At 38.6% G+C, this 20120-nt stretch overlaps 1 protein-coding gene across 2 annotated transcripts in view; it reads right to left on the bottom strand.

The window, feature by feature from the left end:
* Positions 1-20120, bottom strand: part of LOC127975324 (plexin-A4) — a 180209-nt gene that overhangs the window by 63307 nt on the left and 96782 nt on the right. For both annotated transcript variants that reach the window (XM_052579295.1, XM_052579286.1), the window contains exons 4-5: positions 11496-11627; positions 592-692 (exon numbers count right to left, since the gene is read on the bottom strand). In XM_052579295.1, coding sequence (XP_052435255.1) covers positions 592-692; positions 11496-11627 — 233 coding nt within the window. The remainder of the gene's footprint in view (positions 1-591; positions 693-11495; positions 11628-20120) is intronic.

The following is a 20120-nucleotide window of genomic DNA, read 5'->3' as shown; positions in this document are numbered from 1 at the left end:
ATTTGCCTCACATTCACCCATCCACTCACTCATTCACACACCGACGGTGGTGTCTGCCATACAAGGCGCCATCCAGCTCGTCGGGAGCAGCTGGGGTTAGGTGTCTTGCTCAAGGACACCTCGACACTTGGTCAGGTGGAGCCGGGGATCGAACCACCAACCTTCCGGTTTGTAGACAACCTACATGAACCACTGAGCCACTGCCGCCCCAAAAATAAATATACCCTTGTGTCATTCCAAATCTGTATACATTTCTTTAATCTGCAGAACACACACAAAGAAAGATATTTTGAAAGATGTTGATTACCAGTTTCTGCCGCCATTGGCTTCCACTCTATAATGGAAATAATGGAAGTCAATGGGAATGGAAACAGTTTGGTTGCCAACATTCTTAAAAATATCTTACATTCCACAGGCCAAAGAAAGTCATACATGTTTGGAACAATATCAGGTTGAGCACATAATGACAGAAGTTTCTTTTTTTTTAGGTTGACTATCCCTTTAACCAACATCTAGTACACATACTGTACTCCATTTATATGATCCTCAGGAATTTGTCTACATATGGGTGTACAGGAGGGTTGTACTCACATGTTGTGAAGCACACACCAGCCACAGTGAGGATCTCCAGATCCCAGACACTCTTTACAGGACGAATACTGCTCGCAGGCCTCCACTGGGACACGGGTTAGCTGCAAACAGAGAAACAGAGAGAGATTAAGTTATGTGTGGAGTGAGACTTAAGTCTCTCTTACAAGGTGTGTTCACAATGGCTACAACATTGGAGGTGGACAAGCTGAACTCATCATAAAGGCTCATACTGTCAAATCTCATTGAAAATTAACACCTTCCGGTCATTCAATGAAATGTGTGGATCACACAGCATTCCTCAGTTTTTAATTAATCTGTATTAGAGAAATTTAATCGGCTGAGATTTCAAATTAAGACTTTATTTATCTCTCTAAAAACCAGTGTGAAATTGATAATAGCTTGTACTTTAGCTCAAATAGAAAGCAAAAAGACTTCAAGAAAGGCAAAGGACATATTGTTCATGAGAACACACATGCACACATCTGCCAAATGTGGCATTTCGTCACATACAGTGGGATGAGGATCTGCTGAGAGAGCTCATCCTAGGTCATCAACTCAAGCTAGCGCACCTTCCCATTTACAGCCAATTAACACTTGAGAGAAGACGAGGCGCTGTGGAGCTGTCGGGAAACATACAGGGCCAAAGTCGAACCAAAAAAGAGATCTGCACCGAAATACACATGTAATAGCCATTCCTGTCTCCATGGATATGGCCCGGGGCCATCAGTTTTCTTTTGCTTTGACTGATTACTTGTCACTGGTGGATGACTACTGTCAGTCACAGCTTAGATGAGAAGCGATAGGTCCAGAGTGGTCAGACATGATAAATGACAGATGACATCATCACTGGCCTCTTTATTTGGCATTTTTATTTTTTAAGAAAGAAATGGGCCTTTTTTCCAATTCAGTCATGCTTGAGAGTGAGAAGGCATTTTAAAGATCAAGATTTGACTATAACATTTATATAAAAGCAGGCTCATATTTAAGCACTTTATTCTTGTTCTGTTGTCAGCCCTCATCCATCAGCGTATTTACTTCTTGCTGTGCCTTGAAGTTCTGTCAAACTATTTCTCTTTCTGGAACATTCTTACACATATCTCAGTGACATTTATGCGAAATAATTTGGACACATGACACAAATATTACAGAGTTCGAAACAATGAAGGAAAACTAAATCAAAACGTCATGATGCCTATTCAGGTGGTAAATGTTTTGCGATGGGATGTGAGCAAAACGAAAAAAAGAAGAAGCATTTCAGCATTCATTGAGTGATTTTTGTCAGTGCTTTCTCAAATCACCCAAGAAAAAAAATTCCAGACATATTATCTACTGCTGTCTATTTCTTTATTTTTTTACAGAGGCACCTGATCTGATTAAATACTCCCACTCAAACTTACATCTCAGAGTGTACAATGAGAATAAATCATTATGAAAATCTCTTTTTAACACTGCTAAATGCCGTCGGACTACTATTGGCCAGTAATGACAATTTAGGCATTTGGCACAACAGAAATTAATTACATGAGTAAAATTACAAGCTCGGCCCATGACAGAGATTGGGAGCTCAAAAGAAAATAGAGAGGAAAGAAGGAAAATCCCATTGGGTTCATAGTCAAAATGCACAATTTTGGAACTGTGTCATATGACTGTGCAAGTACAGGGAAAACTTTTGTGTTTGACAAGCAACAGAATTAATTGAAGTCCAAATTATGTTGAAGACTGAATTACATCACATTATGTATTTTGTTACAATAAGAGTTTGAACACATTAAGAGTTAAATTACTCCTCATAGCCCTGCAAAAAACTTAAACTGGCCTTTTGACACAAAGACAAGACGAGAAACTCCTTTCACTATGCTCCGCTGTTTAAAAGCACATCCATTTAAGCCGTATCTAATGTTGCCCTCTGATTTTCGACTGGGATTTACATTAAATATCTAAAGATTCTTAGAAAATGAGAGAAAGAAAGAAAAAAACATTCATCTGAATGGCTTTAAAGGAATAGTTCTATTTACAGCTATTAGAGGAAGATAAAGAGTAAGACATGAAAAAGAGAGGTCAGGAGGTTGTGACTGAAAGAGGACATCCTTTGGAAGAGTGCTTCAGATGACATGATCTCACTGCCATGTACAAGAATGAGGTTCAAAATCCAAGAGAAAAGTCATTTCTCTCATCACGCACACATGATGGCTGTTAGCCAAAGCAAAGCCCCTGTTTCTCCCCCGGCTCCACACCTGAATTCCCTTCCTCCATTTCACAGCTATGAAGAGGTAAATTATCAGGCATTGTGATACTGCGCTTGCCTTAGCATAGAGGGCCTGAGAGACTTCAGGTTAGGCCTTGGTGAGCAGAGCGGGAGATTGACTCTCATTACCTTTAGAAAATGATAAGGGTTTAGGAGCTGCCAGTGAAAATCTCCCCTCTGATTCAACAGGTTTTCTTCTTATTTATGAAAGAGATTGTTGCACTTGTTGAAAGGCATGTGTCTCACTGTGTGTGTGCAAGAGCTTTCACAAAGCATCAGAGCAGTATGCATCTGGCAAACATGATTGATTAAAAAATAAAATACATGAAATGAATAAGACAACCAACAGATGATGTCTTCTGTGTGTACGGATGTGCGTGCGTGTTTATACATTCTCCATTCAGCTAGGCATAAACCCTATCATCACATGATGTGAAAAGCAGGTTATTTTTAGGGCAGAAGCAGAGTCAACCGTCTGAATACCTCTCTTTGAATAATATTGATAATATGAGATTTTTACATTTCTTGTAGAATATGAGCGTGGTGCCTGCCCGTGCACAACCCACTGCCACAATGCTAGCATGTCTGATAAGTTATAGCAATGCTTATGCTAAGGAGTTTTGAGTGGTTTGTAAGGAGTTGCTAGGTTAGTCTGGATCATTATTGGCCCAAAATGCTCCACCCCCAAGTCTCCATTATATTCACATCTCTAAATGGTGTTTACATCCCTAACCTTAAAGGTCAAGTGTAAAGGTGGGCGATTTGTCGATTTTATATTGTGATCTATCTTGAAGATGTCTACGATCTACTTTTCAAGCGCAACGTAGAGATTGTGATCTTTGATGTCCTCATAATAATGTTAAAACTACAACAATCACTATTAGATGACTGTGGCTGGTCAAATTACATTATATTATATTATATTATATTAAGAATCCTTTTAAAGAACCATTATAAATTAAAAGCATGTATTAAATAGCAATTGAACTGTAAAGTTTGAACTGTAAAAAGTTTTTATTTTTATTATTATTATTTTTTGTAATGTTTTGTAAAGGTAGAAGGTGCAGTATAATTTATTAGATAAGAGTGCAACCAGAATACACAATATAAGTATAAGAGATATATCCACACGAATCGAATCTAAATGTAAAATCAATTAAAAAATCTAAACGAAAAAAAAGGATCGGGAATCAAACCAGGAATTGCGTCACCCTATGTAGCACACACTACTGTAATATGCCTCTGTGTAGAGAGAATGTGCGCTCTCTGCTGTCTGCACCCTGTCTCAGCGGCCCAGAACAGAGCGTGCTTTAACACACTCCCCATCGTGCTAGAGAGAGATGGAGAGAACAGGAGGAGGAAGAAGACAAATGTGTCCAGAAAGAGGACTTCCCACTGCCCTCCCAAGCTGGAAAAGGAGAGGCGCAGACACAGGAATCTCATTATGTCATAAATCCGTTAGATTATAAGTCATTTATCCGAGAGCTCTGTAAGAGGATTGAGACCAGCAGATAATGAGGCAAACTGACAAATGACGCTGCCCAACAGATTAATGCAGCCGTTAACTCCGAGAGGGGCATCTCTCTTTTCTCTTTCAAAAACTAACTGCCTACGAAGACAGCATTTTATGACATCATAGGCTCATTCTTGATGATAGTAATGTTGTGGAACAGAGTGCACGCCTGTGTGAGTGTGCATGTAAATAGAACTTAAATATAAGAACTTCCACAATAATGGCTAAAGAATGACACACTGCGTTTCAATTTAAAAGTGGGATTCTCATCACCTGTTTTGTAATACCTGGTCATTAAAGTCCACTTTAGTCACCCTACAAACCTAATCAAACATAGCATCCTCTTCCATTTTCTCTCCTCATGAAATCCGTCAGTAAATCCCACAGACCTGAGTGACTAGCAGGGTTTCTCAATCATCTCGGAGCTGAGCTGTGGTTTATTATGGAGTCTAATCCACTGGGCTCATCTGTAGCTCAACGCTCCTCTGCTGGCATTAACAAACTTCCTCTGACTCACTCAAAGTCAAGGCGAAAGTTCAAGGCATACTGATGCTGAACTAGCTTTAAAGGTGACAATACATGGCTGGGGTTTAAACCCTTGTAAGCTGCCTATCTGGACAGCATTTTTGGACATCATACAGTATCAAGCCAACTCGTTTGAAGTTGGAAAATTACTCAGATTAGAGAAACAGCTTAAATACAAGACTATTTACATGTCTGACTGGGTGAGGTGTCTAAATGAAACATTTCTGGAAAGGTTTCTGTAAATGTTAGGTTTATGGGTAGGGGATAAAAATATATACACATTTTAATCTCAGTATAAAAACCTGAATCCAACATCAATAAAAATAAACAAATAAAAATGTGTGCATGAGACGGTTGCCCTTATCAGTGGCACAATGTCATGTTTGCAAGAAGCAATGTGTCACAGAATCGACAGGCTTCAGGAAGAAGCAACATTGTTGTTTTGTGACAGAACGATATCTGCCATTCAACACACTAAGATCGACCCAGCCAATCACCTGCTGAACAAACATTAGCTGAACTTCAGCCAATCACGGACCAGCTCTAGCATTGCTAGGGATCAGAGAGCAATAAATAAATAAATCAATGGACTACAATAAAATGTTTAAGTGACAAGCACAAAAATTGTAGTGAACACCAATAAAAGCACACACTCATATTTAAATGAAATCTTCCCTTAGACACACACGTGTATCCCTCCCTTTCTGTGTTTTCCCAATTTTGGACGTTTAACCACCAGTGAAGCAGAAGACAGATGACAACATCCCATCATAACTGATTTATGAAATTAATCCATCAATGTCCATCTTAAGTGAATCTCATTGCTAGCACACACATACACAGAGCCTGGCTCACTGTCATTTGGGTATCAGAGGAGGTCATGAAGAGTGCATTTATGTGTGTATAGGGAGCGTGTCAGTGGAAGATGAACACTGGTTATATGAACTGTTATTTTCTTGTCTCTTATACTTACAAACACAGCAGCACTGAGCTGTTGCGACCTTAACAATCATCTCATAAACGTACATAGAATGCAATATATTTATACACAATGAGATAAAAATACATCCTTCATTAAAGCATCTACAGTTTACACACATTCTCACTAACACATTAATATTTACCATTGTGAGAACTCCTATTGACATCTATAGCTCAATCCAATTCAGCTGATGTTGGTCTGCTTTGTGTTTATACCTTTTGAAAATTAATAATGGCCTGCTTATAATCATCTTTATATTTGAACTGAAAGTTTTTTTTTTTTTTATATAAAGCAAGAATAACTGTATTCCTACAATATTCATTACTATTAGGTGAGTCTCCGCATAGCTGGGCTTGTTTCTATCTTTCAGTACACATTTGGTCCAAATCTAACAAACATCTTTCCCTAAAACCGCAGCGGATGCTCAGGTCTGGTAGCTAGTCATAGTCATGGTTAATCGGGCTGTGCCCTGCAAGGCCCTATTGGCTTCACAGACAGAAAATGCAATTATGTGTGCTGTGAACCCAGCCACTCTGTGCACTAACTGGATTTACATCCTTGATACTCCCCTTCCAACTGTCACAAACATATCAGAGCTGATTCTGCCCAGACGACATCATTAGGCCTACAGGCAACCAAACCCAGGAACCACATCACTATAGAAAACAGATCTGGGCAGTCACAAACACACACATGCTAAACTAACAACACCCTCCCTCTCACCTTTTATTGCTTTTCTCTTAACAGGGACATATTATAGACTTTTATTGTTTTTAAAGGTGAAGTGGGTGATTTTTTTGCTACTAGTAGCGCAAACGGATTTGCCTTCCATTGGTTAGTCAAACTCATGCCATTTGTTGGGCCAATGTTGCTGTGTTGGGTCACTCAAAAGCATTATGAAACAACACCGATTTGTTTATATGCTTTGGGGAAATCAACCAAGCAAAATTCTACTACTGCTGCATTTTATGTCCAGTATAACTACAGTATACAGTAACTACACACACTTGTTGCAAGTGTTCTTCTGTATGTGTGCTCGCAAACTGATGCTTTTGTTCACTCAAAACCCCCTTTAATCAAAATCAGTATTTCAGGAGAAGTTCCTTTGCTTACGTTAATTAAAATTCCCCCGAAAGTGTACTTCTATTGACTCAAACACAATGGGCTGCGGTCTAAGTAGGCCACTGCAATACCACAACGAAATGTTCTCAAGATCCCGATGTCACACTGGGGGATTGGTGGCGAATGCTGCATATGGGACAGTCATTAAATGGCAGCTCGTAATTGAAATGAAAGGTTGTCTTTATGAAACCTTTTCTGATGAGGTGGCAGATGCCTTATCCCACCAATGAATGCCCAGAGCTGATCTGCAACAAAAGATTTGGACTTTGAGCTGTTTGGCTTGTGTGAGAAATGCTTTAAATTATTAACACTTATACTACCTGCAGCTTCAACTTGCTCTACATGAATTATGAATATGCTGCATGCATGAGAGTGTAGCTTTGTGACATAGCTGTTATGAGAAACACAGACAAAGAAAATCAATTTAATTTCTCAGAAAATAAGGAAAACGAGCATCATTGATTCTTAAGATTCAAATGAAGCCATTGAAGCAGCACTTGTCTTAAATTGCGGACAGAACATTCTAAGACAGGACAAAACCCAGGCATACAAATTACACACAAAAGACTGATCCGAAGATCCAGTGTAAAATGACAGTAAACTGCGGGAGAGAAGAACACAACTTCCATTTGGATGGACAGAACAAAAGGCTTTAATGTGCCAAGACCAGCAATTTGTGTATCTCTATTGAGCTCTGAACCTCCCTGTCATTCATTTAATGCAGGAGGAACTATAGCTCTGTCATTAGCGCTCACAGCTGTCCCTCTGACCACACACACGCGCCCGATGCTGACATTGTCTAAAGTTACAATAAAAAACACTTAGCCCTAGAAGAATGGATGACAAACGTGGACAAAAAGCCAAGCGCAATAATTAGCTGCAAGCTCTGATAACTGTAATCTGCTTCACTCTCAACAGACAGTCTGGGCCCTTTCCTTAAAAAGACGCATTTATCTTGCTGTTTAAAATGATACAGGAAAGTAGCCAGATTTAATTAGAGGGATAATCAGGGGATTAATTAGAAATAGAGAGTAAGAGAGGGAGCGAGAGAGAGAGACAGACTTAGAAAAAAATTTTGATCAGTAAAGGTAAAAGTAACCCCCTCCCCACCCAACTAATTAAGTCAATAAAGTCAACTTAAAAATTTATAATAAAACATAACAGAATGTCCCCAGCTATTCTAACTCATTAGAAACATTTAAATCATCTATATTATTAATTATCCAAGTGTACCACCTTTATAATGCATGATTTATCATATAGAAACAAACTAAAATGTCTCTTTTTAGTTCAAAGCAAGAAGAGAATTTACATTCCATCTTAGTTCAAGAGTTATAAGCCATTAAACGAACCTAAACCCAATATAACCAATTAACCCAATATAAATCAAATACTGTATAAACCGTACTGTATACTATTGATTTGAGATACTTATTGTGTATATATTTGATTGATTTGATTCCTGCTTTGGTGAGATTTTTTATTTATTATTATTATTATTATTATTATTATTTATAAAAAAAATTATCAGGAGTATTGAAGTTTTCACAAAGCATTCCACTGTTAAACAATTCTGCGACAAAACAATTCTGTGGACAAAATGAATGGGATTTTTACCTCCCATCTATTATGCAATTGGAATATGGAATTATGGGTAAGTGTCAAAATTGACACTTGGTAATTAAAAATAAAAATTACTTAAAGTAAGATCAGTCTACTGTAGTGGATTTCATGTATACGACGGCTCATACAGTATAACCTAGATATCAACAGGCCTGGTATAATGCGAAGTGTGATCAGTGCTGTACTTACAGCTGACCTCAGCAATGACTCAATGTGGAGGACCATGGGATCTTGAACCCCAACACAACCTGAGCTCTGTTCAACCAATCTACCATAATCACACACATAACCCATACCTCCTCCGCTCCCAAACACTATCATTCACTGCCTCCAATCCCCTCTCATTCCCTCCCTCCTTCTCTTTCTCTTTCTGCCTTTAAGGCTGGACCAGCAGGAGATTATCGACCTACTGCTCTTGTTTTTCTGCTCCTCTCTCCTGCAGGGAATTTGTATGACTGTGTGTGCTCATGATTGTTCTTGCATACACTAAACTTTGGATTGTTTGGGTTATTACAAGTTTAACAAAAAAAAACGTACTTACTAACTTACTAATTTTCCTTGCGTGTACAGTTAATTTAGTCAGGTGTATAATGCTGAATTTCCAAGTAGCCCCCAAGCTTTATCATAACCGAGACCACAGTAACACCACATAAAAGAAACACACACAAAAAAAGATAAGTGTGTGAAAGAGGGAGTTTAAGGTACATGAAAGAGAAAGTGGTAAATGTTTTAAGTGATACAGGTTTGTGTGTGTGTGTGCACAAGCATGGAGAAGCAGAGACAGTCATGAGAATTTCTGCATTTTGTTATCAGTCATAAATATTAATGCGGACATCTCAACCACAGAGCTGGAGTCAAACTGTGAGAGTGGTAGAGACTGAAAGAAACAAGCCAAAAAAGAAATGGCACGTCTCTCTGTTGTTCATGGCAAAACAAACAAAAGTTTAACCACAGAAGAAAACCAAGTATGAGTAAGATCTGAATTCATGCAAATATCTTAAAACTATCAGAACATTAAAACAGTTCAATGAGTCAATGATTTAGGGTTTATTCAATAAAAGATTTACCAGATCTTATCAGATTTATTATTAAAATGGATGACGTGCGAACCATTCTGTAATTCATAAAAAAAGTTGACAAAAAATGAATTAGTAAATCAGACTACACTAGTCGCACTTATGTCCAGGCATGAGGACAACACAATCTTGCCAATATTTTAAATCACATTCATTCAAGATCATAACTGAGGTCAAATTTTATTTGGTTTACAGTGGTTCTGTAGAATCAGCAGCGATGGTAGTGATGCAAGAAGCACTGTGTTACATCACAGATCATTAAATTTTAAAGCAAACTGGAATAAATCTTTCAGTGCGGGCAGAATTACAGGTGGGACGATAGAATGCATGTTCACTAAATAGCTTCTAAATATATGCATGATTCCCCAGTAGATGTGATCCCCTGATGTTTGGGACTAAACAGCAACCAGACGACAACTCTCTAACTGGGCTAATAGGCTAATTGCAACAGGGTGAGATTATTCACTGGCAAAGTACCACAGGTCCACTTCAAGTATTTATTCACGTCATAGAAAACATCTTTCCTTTCCCATAAGACTTGAGTCGATGATCATGGCCTAGTTTTAAACCACACTTTCAATTGGTTTTAAATTATGTTTACAGCATAGCTAAAGTTGGTGAGAGTGACCTAAAACAGTCTAGATTCTAGTCCAACATCTGTATTGATGTCAACACAGTGAATCTGCATTGTGAAATCTTTTGCCCACACATGAAATTGCTAGGTTTTGTTTTGCAAAAATCCACCTAACTGTAAATGTGAACCTATTTGAGCTTACTAACAGACAGAGTGTCCAAAGACAACTATCCATTAGTAACTTTTTGCAGACTAGGCAATTTACAAGCCGTGTCCAGCCAATGTCCCAAATCCCAGGATGCCATTCACTGACCCTTACTGCTAGTGAAGTGGATTTTACTGAATGAGATTTCAGATTTATAGCCATTGCTATAAATGTTGACATTGGCTATGTATCCGCTTTCAGGTCTGAGTGTGGCTTTACAGCAGCTTTGTATTGAAGTAAAAGGATTTGTGGGTAAAAACGTCATCTTGAATTTGCCATAATATTCAAACAAAGTATCGGGATACTTAAAGTGTTTGTAAGTATGTGTGTGTGTGAGGGAGAGAGCTAGAAGCCTGCTAAGTGCAGTCAGGAGTGTTTACGCTGATATAAAAGAGGGGAGAACCTCATCTAGGGGTCAGGGGTCAGAGGTCAAAGGTTAAAACACCTAATAGTTACATAACATTTTAAGTGTTATTTTGAATTAATGCAACAGAGATAATTTTTCCCTGGATGATAAACATTGTATACCACAATGCAGGCGGCATAAAACACTGGGTTGGGTAATATGAAAAGCATTATTTACAGGTATGTCACAAAAATAAAAGCCTGAGCTGCAAACCTGATGACAGGTTATCTGTGTAAGGGTGTTTTTACAGCACTAAGTGCACGCAGTGTTTTTCTGATTTTGAGATTTACAAGCTTCAGTAGTGCTAACGATATCCGGGACAGAGCCAGATCTACTCCATTACACCAATTGGGCCATTTTGAGCCAGCATTTCCTGATGTGTAAATCGTGTGTGTATTTTTGGATACACACAGTGTGTGAAAGTCCAATCCACCAATCCATCACATGTCATTTTTACGATGTAAAATGCCCCCCCCCCCCTCTCTCTTTGGCTGTCCAAGCGCACCTCTCAGGCTGTAATCACAGTAAGTGAAACCCCTAAATTCTGGTATAATTTCATCTCTCCTTCTTTCCCAGCTTCCACATGCTGCGTAAATCGTGATGCATTTTGGGCAAATGATAACAGCGACTCACCTGTGACTCTGACATCACATACAAGAAGTGCTGATCTGAAGAGAAAGCCATGTCTCGCAGGATCTGCCCATTGTCGACAACTTGGATGGTTTCGTACTGTAAAGCGCCATAGGTAGGACCATCTACCCGAATCTGAAAGGAGAGAGAATAAATTGTGTTACTCCACCATTAATAAGCTACTAAAATAAAAAGAGACAGAACTAAAGAGTCAGAGTAAAGCAGAGGGGAAGGGGGAAAGAGCTGTTAAGTTGTTAGACAGCTGTAGGTGTAATAAATTGCAAGTTCAGCAGAGAGCTGTAACATCCTCACACAGTTGGACTGCAGTGATGGAGGTCTCATGACTATATCTGAACATCTGTTGTTGTTGACAAAAAAGTTCACACTCACACTCTGTTCCAGTTTTGATATAACCCTAACCTCCCTCCAGACTACATCTTCTTACCAAACAATCACTAAAGGGTCATGTGAGAACTTAAGTCTTTTTACCTGCCATTAAACATTACAATGCACCTGATAACCCAATTACGACAGAGTGAATCAGCAATTCCCCTTCCATTTTTGACACTAAACAGTTTAGGAGGTATCAAGTCCAATCCCATCGGAATCAGCAGCTTTATCTCTGCGTTTATGGCAGCTTTATCTCTGCGTTTATGGCCTGGAATCCCATCTGATCACAAGTCCTGTCAACCTAAGATCATCTTACCACAATAGATGACTAAAATAATTTAGTGCCACCACTTCAAAAAGTCCCCCTCTGAGTCTCTGTGATGTTTCAAGTGTTTTAGCTTTGCGTGTTCTCACTTTCTCTGGGGCTTTTTGTTTTGTATGCTGAGGGTCACCAACAAAAACCATAAAAAAAGAAGTTGAACAAAAGAAGAGAATAGAAGGAAAGGGGCGGAAGAAAGCAAAAACCCCTCACACGAGCCAAAGCCTTATTCAGCAAGAGGGTTATCTAATCTCCCTGATCGAGGGCTGGTTAATTTGGCTGGGATTGGGTTTCGGCCAGGAAGAGCTGCAGTGTTTGGGATGGCAGTGTGTGGGCAGTGAAAGAATAAACTGCAGGAGGTTTTGCGAAGCCCTGGTCGAGTACTGAGAGAGATACTGTACATCGAGTGGTCCGGGTGAAGCAGATGGGCATTATCACAACTGTAGCTAAACAAATTAGCCTCAACGTATGGCTGTTAGTATTAGCAAGGAGATGCTATAGGGTTGAGGGAGAAAAAAAAAAACATGGCTAAATCAACATGCTAATAAATCTTAAAAACAACCTTAAACTCAAGCAGCAAGTGGACCAGGTTATCAGTGTATGACCAATATTGGTTTTATTACAGTTTTTTCCCTCATGATTATAAACTTGTGAATTCCAATGCGATATAATTTTCTCACTTTCATTTCAGTTTCTATAAAGTGGATTGTATTCTTATCTTTAAAACCAGATTAGATTACAATGCTAATCTGTGTATCATACAATCATTTGGATTTAATTCCAGTTCAAAGCCACGACTGACACCATTTCGACAGTTCAGAAATTAACCTTCATTGTCACACTCTCTTTTTGTGTTTGCAATACATATCAACATAAATTAAAATAACAGGAGAGAGCTAATAGAGAAATAGGAGAGCTCTTTATTTTCAGAGTAGAAGTAAGCCTGCACATTTTCGCTCTGTGAATTGTGTACAGTACAGCCAATGGACAGGCTCAAAACACCCCCCCCCCCCCAGTGGTCATGGACTGTAACAACAGTAACCATTCATGTGAGGTTACACAGTAAATGACTCGTGATTAAGTGTAGTCAAGGCTAAATTACAAACACTGAGGTTCAAGATCTCTTATTCATTTTTTTTAATTCAGTATAAAATTGAAAGGATGATTAATGTCATAGCATTGCTCATTTGTGATATAGAGCAGAGGTTAAAGCATCACACTGTCAAAGGGCAGTATAGTAGAGAATAGCAGGCAAAATCTAGTTAAGATCAGCTAAGCGAAGAGCAAACAAAAGGAGAGGTGATGAGAGAAGCCGTAACCACTGGAGATCTGCAGCTTCATAATGTGGGCAGGACTCTATCCAGCATCCATGGAAACTGCAATTTCCTCTGGCTGCTCAAAACAACTGGATCTTAAGATCTGCTATCAGGCCAGTGATATGACTGTAGATTAAGACTAATACTGTAGAGTAGTTTCTTAAAAACTGTGGGCTGAATTCACTAAACAGTTGGAAGGCATTGTGCGTGGCATCTCAAACTTTTATCTTATTCTCTAACCACCTGCAGTTCAGTTTAACCAGGCACTGAAGAACTGATTTAGGTGCCTGATTCGCAGTCAAAACAGAAAATGTACCCTTTTGCTCTCTCCACTGACTGATGAATGCAGAACTTCTCCACTTTACCACTTCCAAGTCATTATCTTTGAAATTGAAATCTAAAAGAGCATTGCTATTCATGATGTATTTGCTTTTAATCTTCTTGCTAATCCTATCTTACGGTTTTTAGTTACCTTACAAAGTCCTCTTTAAATGAAAATAAAACATGAAAAAATAATGCAATTCTCAGTGTAATCCTATACGAAACGCTGGATGACCTTACAAATTTATTTTAAATATTATTTTCAGTCTATACAACAGGCTGCCTACAAACATTCAGGTGCATTTATTTATCGATTTAAACATAACAGCCAAAAAGAAAATTCCATTTCAAAGTGAATTACAAATAACTCACAGGAAAATTTTCAGCCGTCTTGAAATTCCCACTCAATAAAACCCTCAACACTGCAATCCAGTTGTATTTAACTAGTGATGGCTGCCCTTTCTTTTTATTTATTTTTTATTCTCTATCTAGCTATTGCCACTGACTTCAAACAATCTGCAAAAGCACATAAGCACTCGTCTCAGGAGGACGCTTTACTTTTGGCACAAGGCAGTCCTTGCTAAAGCCTTCTGTTAACTAAAGCATTTCACAGAGAAAAGAGAGTGATAGAACTTTTTACAAACCCCTAAATGTAACCTCGGCAAAAGCAGTCTTGTGATCTTGTAGTGAGCGTTTCTTCCACAAGCTGCAGTCACTTGGGAGGTGTTCCTTCTGTTAGCTTCAAAATGTGCGAGAGATAGCCCACACTCTCCATTTGTGAGGGCAACAGCAGTGCCACGAATACACCGCTCACACAGCGCAGAAGTCCGCTTGCCACAACACATGGGATGCTTCTGGTTGCCTGATACATTATGGCTTAGAACGAGCTGACATTGAGATAGAACAAAGCTGAGAAGAGGCACTGAGTCACTGGAGAGCTGTGACAAAAGAAAACTACAAATAACTTCAACACAGCTGCTCTTGAAGTGGCACTGGCTGCAGAGGTGCACATCTGACAGTACAAACACTTCCCGTCTCAAAGCTCAGGGGACACCAGATACCAGGCAGTGTTTGGGTGAAGGCCACTACGATTAAAGCAATGTGCTGACGTTCCCTCGAGAGTTTCTTTAGAAGCAATAGCTACTCTGATGCACAGATATTGATCGGTGACATTTAAACCCCGACTACAACAAAAATAGAGCCGCACGTGTCAACAACTGTAAGCAGATCGGCCTCGCTACCATGAGTGACTCTGTGTCAAGGCGTTGTTTTCAGTTTTTTTGAGCCAAATCCCCTGGGAAAGTTTGAGATAGAACCTACGCATAAGCACTTTTAAAGCACCGGGAGATCTTGACGTGTTCCAGCCTGCTATAGTCAAGGAAAGTGGAATGAAAGGTTTGCTTTGTTTTCGATGCCTCCAATGGCTAAGCTGGAGTGTGCGGCAGTAAACAGCAGGAGTGGGTGGACTGGGAAGTCTCTTAATGTCAATCAATGCTGAAAGAAAACTGCAAATTCCCATTTTGGAACATCGATACTTAGCTGAAGGCGACGGGTTTTGCAAAGAAACTTGAATGAGGAATTAAAGATGATCATGTCCTGAAAGCCATTGTCTGCCATCACAGGGAGCACTATTTAGCAATAAAAAAAAATTATGATTTCAGTGGTCAGTGTTTCTAGACTGCAGATAACAAATTCAAGGTCAAATTCACTAAATATCTGAAAAGTTCCAGTGTCTAGGAAAACATTTCAATTAACATCTTACATTAGCATACATATATGTATGTATATATATATATATATATATATATATATATATATATATATATATATATATACACACATACATATATATATATATACAAGTTAAGAAAGTTAAAATTGCACTTTTTATATATACTGAATATACCTACATATTTTCAATTAGTTTGCAAGTGTGGTTCTTTATATGTTTTATAGCCTTGATACAATTTAATCTCCAATGCATTTTATTGTAACCTTGGTTTACTTGCTTCTAAAGAGCATAAAATATAATTTTCCTGTCAATTGAAGCATGAAAATGTTCTTGCGCCACAGTATGTTCATTCGCAATTATTCCAACGAGTCACCAGATCTTTTCAATATCAATTAACAAAATACTAAACATCATGATATACACTAGGAGGCAAAAAATCCTATAGTGGAGATTTTTCAATTCTAGAACAGCTTGATGTACAAAAGCGTGTTAAAATCTCAGTTGCACAAAGGCTTACTGAAATGTTTATGGTCAGTGTTTTGCATTTTGCAAATTTGGAGGGTCTGTTTGCATCGTTCCCTAACTTGAATAATTCCTTTAGTGCATCGGGTCCAAAAATGACATTGATCGAATGTGCAAATAATGGCAAAAGTGCCAGTGATGAACAATCACAACTTTTTAAGCTAGCGTGAATGCCAAGACTAAAAATATTGTGTTGGCCAGAAAGCACACCAAACCATCAGATGGCTCCATAATCAGGTAGCGCTGCAGCCAGGCAACCGGCCCTTCTAATATGGCATTTCCATCACTAACGAGTAAACGAGACATGGACCTGTTCCGCTCTACACACATCGCGCCCAGCAAGCCGCCATGTTCACAAGAGAGAAAGGCTTTGTTTTGGTTGCCGGGTTATGAGATTGAGGTGGTTGAAAAGCTCTGAACCACAAAACACGTGTGCATGCATGCGTGTACAAAGTCAGGCCCCAGTGTCTCAGGGAGCTCACAGGCAGAACCCTGCAGAGGAGAGACCTAATCAGATTTCCTGATCCGTCGTCCCTCTGGTTTCTTCTTCGCAATCAGCAGATCGGTACCGCGGCAGGATTTTAATTACTAGGGCTCTAACAGCATGGCACAAACCTACTCTGACACGCTGATTGCGGCAATGTCATCGCCAGCCAAATTAACTTTACTCGTCAACAACAGGGCTCCAAATAAGCTTAAAGCTTTTAAATACACTAGCTTAAGACCAACATAGTCTGAACCTAAATTGGCTTAAAAACGTTCACATTAATTCTTATTTAACGCTCTGTATCACACTGTAGTACATGGATACACGATTTAGGGACACAATTTAAGCCATTGTTTCCTTGCTTGTAATGTAGTTAACCTTTATGTAATTGCGTTGAACTCTTGGGTGGTTTGCATGAACTTTGAAATCTTGGTATATTTTCTCCTCCTTTAGCAAAGTCGAGAATGTAAAAATATCCCCTTTCAGTTTGAGAAAGGTGTGTTTATATGCAGGGTTTGTGCTGGCTGTCGGGAGGGTGGAAAGGATATTAGCAGGCTAAAAGTTTTTCTGTCACCTCTATTACTCTGCAGTCCTGCAGAGAGAAGAGAGGAGATCAAACTGTTAAAAAACCTCTCACAGAGGGAGAGAATGGTTGGGGAATGTTGTGAGCATGTCCATCAAATTTCAGCTCTTTACAAAAGCTCCACTAGAGGAGATGTTGCCATGCATACTCAAGGGAGGGCCTTAAATTGAAGATCCAATCTGTGAGGCTTCATGTACACTACCAGTCAAAAGCTTTGAAACTTGATGAAATTTGTATTATACTTTTTGACTTCACCATGTTTAGTAACTTTTCTATTTAAAGCCTTAAAAACTGGGTTAATGACCTGATGCCCGTTTGTCATTGTATACTATATAAATATATATTACTGCCAAATAATAATATTCCAAATTTCAAAATATTCTTAAAACACTATTTACATAGATTTATCTATTTTTATTATCAAAAAATATTATATATACTATCACTTAAGACTATTATATATATGAACACTATGAACTATGAACACTGTATATATATATATATATTAATATGAAAATAAAAAACATTATTGATGTGCCGTGAAGATGTAAACACATGTACTCACGTCACATGACATAACTGTTCCATGTGATTTTGAAAAGATTTTTCCTTTTCTAGATTATGAACACTTTTGTATATTATTAACCCATATACAAATTGTGGCCACATACTATATGAAACTGAAAAACAAAATATCAAATTGTAATATTGGGCAATAAGTATTTCATGCACATACTATTTCCCTGCAGAGGTTATTTTGGCCATGTGTTTGTGGAGACAAGTAAAGGGGACATGTGACAGACAGGACGCCCCTCTCACTCTCTCTCCAGGGTGTCTGTGAGATTGACCTTTCATCAGTCTATCTTTCTCCTCTTCCTCTCTACTTTTACCACCCATGCTTCTTCTTTCTTTTACCCCTTCTTATTTAGCTCTCTCCATTTCAATTCCATTTCTCACTTGGCATCATGTTTTTGTGATCTCTTTGCTCATTCCCATCAACCCTTTAAAACCTGCCTTGTGCATCCATTTCCACCATATTCCTCTGTCTGTCTCTTCATACTCATCTCTCTCATCCTCTCCAACTGGGTGTTCCTGGTTTAATCTGAGGTTAGATGTGACCTCTGGGCCACATGCTGTTTCTTCTCTTTTCTACTCTATAACTCTTTCGGTCTTTCTCTCTAGGCTTCATTCTGTGTATTCAGTTTGAGAGGAGGCCTCATGGCCTGTGGCTGCTATGAGTAGCACTAGATCTTTTTCTCTCTTCACCTTTATTTTGAGAGGCAGACATCTCACTGTGGCTCTTAGGGCTGATGCTTGACCAGCAAACACTTTCAGACTCTTCCACATCCACCAGAGAGAAAAACACGCACACGTTGTTTCTTCAGCAATGCTTTATGTTTATGTTTTCAGGTGACATCACCAAGGCCGCTAAAAGGGATATCACATTCAAAAATAAAAGTAGCCGTCTTTTACTCACCTTTAAGTCAGCCCAAACTAATCTGAATTTCTTTGCAACAGAAAAGATGACATTTTAAAGAATGTTTCAAAATTTCAAAGTGTGAGGGTTCTCAAAAAAATAAAACAGGCATTGAGTAAATAGCAGATTTTTCAACCAAGAAGTATGTTTTAGTAGTGTTTTGGAAGGCGAACAGTTGTATTATGTGATATGCAACACCCATTTTTCACCATTCAATCAAATCAAGTGTCACAAATTTTCTTGTTCATCATTTCAATCAGAAATGCAGCACACTATAGAATTAAAATGGGTTGTGAATGACATTTCATGACTTTAATCCGTAGTCCCTAACAACATCTTTAAAAACCCTCCACTATCATTGCTTTCACCATGTATTACTTTCAGCTTTCAATACGGCCATTCATTATTTAATACAGCTCTTTCTCTCACTCCTGCTCCTCATTATAGTCACTGCAGGGTGGAGAGATAGACGGGGCATTGCTGGAAATTTCAAATGAAGTAATTTATCTGTGATAAATACCTGCAGAAGGCAGACAAACCTATTTTCCATCAGCCCCATTTTTCCAGCTGGGAAATGAAAACAAATCATTTGCAGACTTCCTACTTTATCTCATTCACACCCATGTCCACTGACTTGAAATAGTTGAGAAAAGTTTAACTCTATGCAAATGAGATGCAACATGATGCAGTAACTCCCAAAGAGAGCTTCTGTGTGTCCAAATCTCTGCACACGTTCACCCATCTCTGTCAGTGTGAATGGAGCCTCATACTGGCTACATATGGTGAATTAACCGACATTAACTGTTTATGTTGCACAAATGGTTTTTATGTTCCATATATAAGCTACATTCACCTGAGCCCTGTAAGATGATGCACATTAAAACAGAAAGCGAGTGTGAGGAAAAGAGGGGAAGGTGTATGCTCGAGCACCTGCGAGAATTTTTGGAACAGGCTGTGAGACATATGGTGGATGAGAATTTTGCTAGCTTTGAAGTGAGAGAAAAACATGGAGACGAAAGGAGAAAGAGCAGATCATCCCTCAGAAAGGAAATAGTAGATCTGACCAAAAAAAAAAAAACCTGTACACTAACTTTCAAAAGTTTGGAGTCAATACATTTTTTTTAAGTCTGTAATGCTCAAAAAGTCTACATTTATTCGATCAGAAATACAGTGCAATAGTGTTGCATTGTGTAATATTTTAGCAATATTTTATATATTTCAAAAAGAACAGCATTTATTTGAAATGCTTCTTGAAAGATTTATTTACTGTCCCCTTTGATAAATGTAATGCAACCTTGCTGACTAAAGATATTAATTTCTTTCCAAAAAAAAAAGAGAAAAAAATACTAACCCCCAGCTTTTGAACAGTGTGTGAACACTTTTTGCCGTAATGGATGACTTGCATGAGCAACAGCTCACAAAATGCAATCTGAAATGCACCCACACAATAGAGTGACAAACAAAGCTATCCTGTAACAATA

This window comes from Carassius gibelio, chromosome A4 (assembly GCF_023724105.1).
Source record: "Carassius gibelio isolate Cgi1373 ecotype wild population from Czech Republic chromosome A4, carGib1.2-hapl.c, whole genome shotgun sequence".
NCBI classification, from domain to species: domain Eukaryota; kingdom Metazoa; phylum Chordata; class Actinopteri; order Cypriniformes; family Cyprinidae; genus Carassius; species Carassius gibelio.
Note: the sequence above shows the minus strand (reverse complement) of the source record. Positions and strands in the feature narration are given on the sequence as shown.